General features: G+C 44.8%; 1 protein-coding gene across 1 annotated transcript; it reads right to left on the reverse strand.

Moving 5' to 3' along the window:
- Positions 1-1,980: 1,980 nt before the first annotated feature.
- slitrk1 (SLIT and NTRK like family member 1) lies at positions 1,981-7,383 on the reverse strand. The gene is made up of 2 exons (XM_028011458.1): positions 6,718-7,383; positions 1,981-6,559 (listed from the first exon to the last, which is right to left on the reverse strand). Exon 2 carries the CDS (start codon positions 6,360-6,362, stop codon positions 4,251-4,253), a length of 2,112 nt encoding a protein of 703 aa, XP_027867259.1. The 5' UTR covers positions 6,363-6,559; positions 6,718-7,383; the 3' UTR covers positions 1,981-4,250.
- Positions 7,384-7,751: the final 368 nt, after the last annotated feature.

Here is a 7,751-nt window from a genome sequence, read left to right on the forward strand (position 1 = left end):
CAACACAAAAAAATAAATTGGATACTCTGAAAGTAAAGCAATGCCATTATGGGACATAATGTGCAAAATAAGCCAAACAAGACACAGGTGCGCGGTTATTTACGCCCAAACAGGGAGGCGCACCTTGCCAAAACAGACCCCCTTCCAAATATCCTCTGGGGATAAAACCCACTTTGACCGAATTCAAAAGCAAGACCTTCAAGATTTAACACCAAAGCTGGGTGTAATAAGGTGGTGCGGATGATGTTATCCCTGCTGGAAGTGTTGCGTCAACTGCCAGCTCCTTGAGGGGTGGGTGGAGGTGGAAGTGGAGGTGGTGCGGGGGTTCACATGTGCGACGGCGAGCCCTCTGGGCCACAACAGTATCTGAGCACTGTGTGCCCGGCATGTAAACGAGGCTGTTCGGCTCCGCTGTGTTCCCAACAACTATTATCCGGCGCATTAATGAATGGGCCCCACTGTTGTTCACTGACTCATCCAGGACTGCGGCAGCCGAGCACCTGACAGCCTCTAATGTATTCAAGCAGAGGAAGTGGAATGTTTTTGAAGCAGCATCACCCGACATTACATACAGTATCCGCCGCAGAGCGTAATTCATCTCCATTTTCCATCACACGTAATGGTTTGCGGTGTTTATACAGAAAATAAAAGCAGCTGAAGTTACCCCGTTCTCCTCTGAATCATAAAAATACAATCTAAAGGCATTAGGATCGATGATTATCACACTCAGACATCAGCCATTTTGAATATAAAACATGCCCATATTTTCCACACACCCACATTCTTGTGTGTCGTTTGGCAAATTTGATGTTGGATTGTCAGAGCTAGCACTGCAGCAGGACCCAACGATGGGTTGATTTATTTAAAGGTACAGTGCAGATTATTCCCAGTGGGTTTTCGAGATGATAGGTTTTAAGTTTTTACTGCAGGCTAAAGCTCACAGCTTGTCTGAAGAGGACAATAGTCAAATATTTTTTTACCATTTTACAACAACTCCCACCTCAAAAATGTCACAGTGGTTAATGGAAACATTTTCATAAACGTGTAAAACAAACTACAATCTGAATTGCTAGTTGGAACCGGCTGAAGTGATGATTTATTGGTAAATCAGGATAAAAACTTGATATACATATGTATTTTACTTTTTAAACCACATCTAACCTACTCAAACCAAACATGTTTCAGTTTCTATTATATGGATTTGGTAAGTGAAGCGGAAAATGACCTTGCACGTTATTTCTTACTGAATAGCTTTAAGAGTTTTCAAAATCACTGATAAATACAAGCAAGAAAGTGCGTTCAAGACTCATAATTTATACATTAAAAATTTATGGTAATCAAAACAGGACTTTCGCCACTGGCTCCACTCAGGCTGACCACTAGCTGTAGCTTCTAGTACAAACAAATAACCAGTTGTTTTTTTTTTTAAATTACAAACATTTTGTTAACTCTACAGACTTCTGTCTAATTTACCTACAAACATAAATGCAACAATGATCTAAACTTTTATAAATCATTAATTGTTTTGTTGTTTAATAAATTAAACAAGCTTTCTGCAGAAATTTGACTGTAAACTTAACCATTGCATATAAACTTATTTACTATAATGTCCTATTTTGATGAATCATTGCGGCAACTAATCATAAATATGTTAAAATCTCATGTAAAATGTAATTATATATTATTAACTCTAGATTTTATATTGCGTCCTATTTCAATCGACTGTGCTTCTGATCTCTGTTTGGGCTAATTACCTCTTGCAAAATATGAAAGCAAATATTTAAGATGCATCTCCACTCTAATGGTTATGCATAACTAAGAATCATCATTAGTTGCCCGTAACTGTACAAACTGATGCAGTGTTGGTACAAAATACTCAGTGGCATAGCAGTAAGCTACAAAAAAAAAACCTCCAAAAACACAGAATTTCATGGGCAGGCACGTCACTGCAATGAAAAATTACTAAAAGCAAACATCATGTCCTTTTTTACTCAACCTCAACCACACTTTATTTAACAAAATATAAGCAGGTCAAATATCGCAAAGCATATAAATGTAACTTTGAAACACAGCGTTTGAAAATCATGACAAATCATCATCAGTAGTTCTGTGGCACAGTTAATACCCCACAGTATAGAGTCATGGTTTCCCCACAATGCAACAACCCCAAACCCTCCAATCCCAATGTGGCTGCACAGGGAAATTTTGAAGAAAGGGAAAAATCAGGTGGCTGGACCAAAATATATAAACCCACTAGTAACAAGCCGCTGGGTAGTTGTGTATTTAGTAAAAGGAAAAAAGGGGAGTAAAATTTAGGGAAGTAGATCCATTTTTCTTCAAGTCTGCAAATCCACACCAAGGCTTTGGCACAACAGGAGGAGTATCTCAAGTTTTCAAAAATGCTGACTTTAAAGAAGGCATCTTGCATTAACTAATCACCTACATGTAAGTGTACGTGTACGTGTCCACCCCCCCTCTCCCTAACTACAGCCTGTTTTGCAGTAAATGCAGCCCGTTACAGTTCTCGTATTCGGACAGGATTAAGATGGCTTTACAAAAGCTCACAATATGATGAGAGTGAATCACAGCCATAAGCTATTTTGTGTGGAGGAATACTCTTTTTTTATTATCACATTAAAAAGAAAACAAGCACCCTATCCTAATGCATGTTCGTCTACCTCTTTACACAGATCCAATGAGTAATCAGAAACACTTCTTTGCGCAGTTGTTGAAAAAATATGATGGTACAAACCCTCCCCTCCCCAAATTTAACTAATTTTTTTTATCTTCTTCCTCTCACCCAAAAGCAGGCTATGTTCATTGACACACACACACACAAAAAAGGAACCACATAACTGTTATTGGAACTACATGAACTTTTGCAGCATAAGCTTCTGAGTGACGTTAATTGGTCATGCTCATCTGCATGTCTGAATATCTTCAACAATTGGCACACAATTTTAAAAAAATGAACAGTATTTCTTTTTTCTAAGTCTTCATGTTTTGTACATTCATAAAAGGAGATGATCACCTTAATGGAGAGCCAAAAGTGCCATAATTTGTTAAATATATACATTAAATATTTTTATATGGCATAAACAAATCTAAATAAATGTTAAAATATACATATTTTTAATTTATATTAATATTTATGCAATGTTGTGTACCATAAAATCATTTTATAGGAATTTAATTTACTATTTATTTTGGGAATTATGGCACTTTTGGACCTCCATACTGCAAACTTGTGGGGATTTTAATCAGAAACCACCTAGCAGAGCCGGTCCAAGGTCGTATGACTGATACGTTTTTCAATGGTTTAAGATGATTACATAAATAAAAATGTTAAATTTTAAAGAATTTTAAATCAGTTTAACTTTAGGAACTGTATTTATCATAAATTTTAAATTACTCTCATATATAACATGGGGAGTCAAGCAGTCTTTGGTTCCCCCTGCTGGTCTGGAGGCCCTTAGCAGCTGCTCAGTTTGCTTATGCTTGGGACTGGCTTTGCCACTTAGCATACAGTGTGAATAATCTCAAATATGAACTGATGATCAACTGACAACAGAAATGGCAGTAATAAAACTGAACATGCACCGACAGCTTCACTTTGATCACTCCTTCCCCCAGGTGTTTTTTCTTTTCGTCCCTTTCAGCTCAAAACAAATTTTAAAACAACAAATACAAATCCTAACTGCAGGTTCACAAAAATAGAGAAATGGCACTTTGTAATAGTCATATATAATTCTTAATATCTATATATATAGCCATTGTGTTGGTATATAACATGAGAGAGGGGGGGTCGAGTTTGCCTCCTGGTTGGTGGTTATGGTTCCTCCCCTGCCGTGTGTCTTGTTGAAACCATGCGGAAATATCATCATGCATTTTTATGATACATCAGTCTGGGTATTTACATGTACATTCATGCGTTCGTGCACCATTCCCCAGGTCGTTCCTTTCTCTTTTCGCATACATACACACACCCTCTCCCTGGCTCCCTTTTCCCCCCTCTCTCCCTCTTTTTTTTTCTGTCTCCAGATCCGTAGTCCGATTGCGGCAGAGAGGAGGAGGAGGGAGGAAGGAGTGGAGGGTGTAAGCCAGAGGGGCTTGGCATATACATATATTACAGAGTGGGGGCTTGTGCAGCTTTCAGGCTGACTTATATGTTCATAAACAAGTGTCTGTCCCCAATCCTAAACAATTTTTTTGTAGTTTTTGTCTACTGTTTGTAATCCAGACTCTGTTTTTTATGCATCATCCACAGATGAGAGGTGCGTGCTGCAGTCGAAACCCCGGTGGGTGCCTCCATCCGCGTGATACTGCCCACTGTGCCAGTAGGACGAGTCGCACACCGTCTGTAAGGAGTTGATCTCCGACGCGGATGAGTTGCCGTCCCGCCGCTTTGACCGCTTCCGGTTCCGCAGGATGAACACGAGCATCCCCACCACCGTGAAGGCGGATGTGACGAACACGAGCAGCAGCCCGGGCACAAGCACCGAAATGGACATCCGGTTGGGCTCCAAGTATGAGTTTGAGCGCGTGCCACCAGAGTCCTGGGTGTAGCTTCCATTCTTGGACACTGGAGCGGGTGCGTCTCCGTCACCCACCTTGGGGCACATTAGGTCATTTCGCACATAGCGGAAGTCCCGTTTCCAGAACTCCTCTGGCGACTCGCACTTGAGATCGCTCACAATCACGTCGGCCCCGAGCCTCTCGGTCCACTGCTTGAAGGGCACAATGTTGCACGAGCAATCCCACGGGTTCCCATGCAGGTCGATCTGGATGATGGAGTTGAGCTGGTCCAACACACCAGTCACGGGGAGGTAGGGGAAATAATTATTATGGAGGCTGATTTTTGACAAAGAAATCCCAAGGAACGCATCCACAGGGAGAGCCTTCAGCAGGTTGTTGTTCAGGAACAGAACCCTCAGGTTTGGCATGGGACTGAATGCACCCGCCACTATCAGCTGGATGTCGTTGTATTCCAAACTGAGATATTCCAGATTCACGAGGCCCACAAACATCTCTGCCATCAGCGTATCCAGGTAGTTCTTATCCATGTACAGCCACCGGAGCTCGCTCTGGTTCTGGAACGTGCCATTGTCAACAACCTTGATGTTGTTCCCACCAAGATCCAGCAGGTTGAGGCTGGAATAGCCAAGCAGCTGGTTCCTCTTCACAGCATGGATGTTGTTGTCTCTCATGTTCAGCTCGTGGGCGGCCAGGGGCTTCGGCTTGAGGCCGGCCAGGCTCTCGATCTTTTTGCCCTCGCAGTTGACTCCCAGCCCCTGTCTGGAGCCCACCAGCTTGCAGCTGCATGGCTGTGGGCACGTCACGTTGCGCAGCTGCTCTCCGCCGCCATCCCCGTTCACATCTGCCCCAGCCATCACTGGAGTGGGCCTTGTTTTTAGCTGCCAGTTCTCGCGGGACTTGGAGTGGCTCTTAGAGCCATTTGCTCCAGGCGTTGGGGGCCCTCCACTACCATTCCTGCTGGGCTTATAAGGCGTGGGGCGAGAGGTTTCCTCCTGAGTGGGAGGAGCTGCCAGGCTGCTATCTCCACCCCCACTCTGTGATGGACACAGCTCTGCCTCCGAGGTCTCGTTCAGGTCATTGCCCTGCAACCTGGTTGGGGCCTCACAGACCACCCTCCCAATGAGGGCGTTGCGTGGTATGTTCTCCAGCCACTCCTTCAGGGACAGTAGCTCACAGTTACAGTCCCACGGGTTGTCCTCTAGCAGCACTTCTGCGATACCGGGTATTTGCTCCAGAATCCCCTCATAAGGCAACGTCTTGATCCGATTCCCCCTCAGATCAAGATGTGTGATGGGCACGTGCTGGAACACGTTTATAGGTAGAGCACTGATGAGGTTGTCATTTAGTATCAACACCTCCAGTTTGTTTAGGTCCCTGAAAACAGCCGGGTCAATGTCCCTCAGCAAATTAAAGTCCGCCTGGAGGTATTCCAAGTCGTCCAAGCCCAGGAAGGTGCTTTTCTTGAAAGACCGCATCTTGTTGTTGCTGATGTGGAGCCTCTTGACCAACTGCAGCCCCAGGAAGGCGCCGGGCACGATGTCATGCAGGCCGTTGTTCTCCAGGTGCAGGCTCACAGCATTGTAGAAGTTGGCGAACTCATTGGGGAAGAGCCTGGACAGAGAGTTGCCGTGCAGCAGCAGGTGGTAGAAGTGAGAGCTGGGGCCGGTCAGGTGCCGCAGCGTGTTGAAGTGCCGTTTCTCGCAGTCGACGTGCAGGTCACCCTCCACCTCGCTGCAGGAGCAGATCTTCTCCTTGCAAACCTCCCTGGTGACATTTCCGCTGGCAACGCAGAGAGCCGCATTCAGCAGGATGATCCAGAGCAGCATTTTTTCCCCCTCCGTTTTTTTTTTCCTCTCAGCGCGAACGATTCATTCCCGCCTTTCAAGACATGTAGGAGCTGCGAATCTAGTCTGCATCAGCGAGAGGTGGCGGTGAAGGAGGAGGAGGGGGGGGATGGAGACGGAGACATTTAGGAAGGAGATGAGGAGCACATCCAGGCTGCGTCCAGACGTCCAGTTTGACTCTGGAATAATAATTCAAAAAATAAATAAATAAAAAATCGTCTCCCTTCACGTCGAGTGAATCCTCCGATCGAAGCAAGCAGCAGGCAAAAGCAGCAGTCTCCAGCACATCATATATGTAATCTATTTATTTATTTATCTTGCCTCCTTTCACACTGACCTTGGCGCGCTGATGGAAAGCTGAAGAAATCTCCCGGAGTCGTGCGGCGCGCTGCGGCGTCGGGATCTGTCCTTTCCCCCCCTTTCTCCACTCTCCTCTCTCTCTCCTCCCCCCCTCTGGTGCTGAATTTACAGCCTGCGCAGCTGATCCGAAACACCCGCATCCCCTTCTTTCACATTCCTTACACTTCGTCAACCGCTTTTTGCTCCCCCTTTTTCTTATGCTTTTGTTTTTCCCTTCCCACCCCCCTTTTTTTGTCACAATAAGGCGAGCGCGAAGGCTGCGCTCATCCCCACAGTGTGCCGCTCCGAGAAAGATCTGACACCCTCTACTGATCTGTGGTGGCAAAAATCCTGACGGAGGGAAGGAAGAGGGGGGAAAGCAATCCGCTGGAATAGAAAAAAAGGAGGGGAGTGGGGGTGGAAAAAAGTCTTTTACAGCTTCTGTTGTTTAAATCTTCTCATCTGAAGCTCCAGAACTCTCAGTCCGCATCGTCCAAAGCGCTGCAGAGTTTTCTGTTTTAGAAAGCCCCCCCCAAAAAAATTTTTAAATAAACGTTCCAAACTGTTTCCAGTCTCCCTTTTTACCTCCTTGTCGCAATTTTTCATTTACTTCCACGGCTCTAACTCTGCTCCGATTGGGAAAACACTGTTGAATGCGGTAAAGCAAACCGTCCGCTATAGGCATGCCTCAGACCAGCTGAGAGAGCGAGAGAGGCAGAGAGAGAGAGAAAAAGTGAGAGAGAAGGAAAACAAAAGATGCGTCAGTGTGGCTCCCTGTATGCGCATGTGTGCGTGACGTTTCTTCTTTTTTTTTTACTTTTTACTCTTTCCCAGATAAGAAAAAAAATTTTTTTTTGTTTGTTTTTTCTTTTTTTTGCAAAAACTGCACAGATAATGGGATGGAGGGGAAGTGCGGAAGGGGAGGGAGGGAACACGTTCCCGTCTCCTATGGATCCGCATTATACTCCACCGTTTTAGATTATTACATCAGCTGGAGAAAGGGGGGGAGAGAGTCAGAGCTGGGGAGTATAG

This window comes from Xiphophorus couchianus, chromosome 24 (assembly GCF_001444195.1).
Source record: "Xiphophorus couchianus chromosome 24, X_couchianus-1.0, whole genome shotgun sequence".
Lineage (NCBI taxonomy): Eukaryota > Metazoa > Chordata > Actinopteri > Cyprinodontiformes > Poeciliidae > Xiphophorus > Xiphophorus couchianus.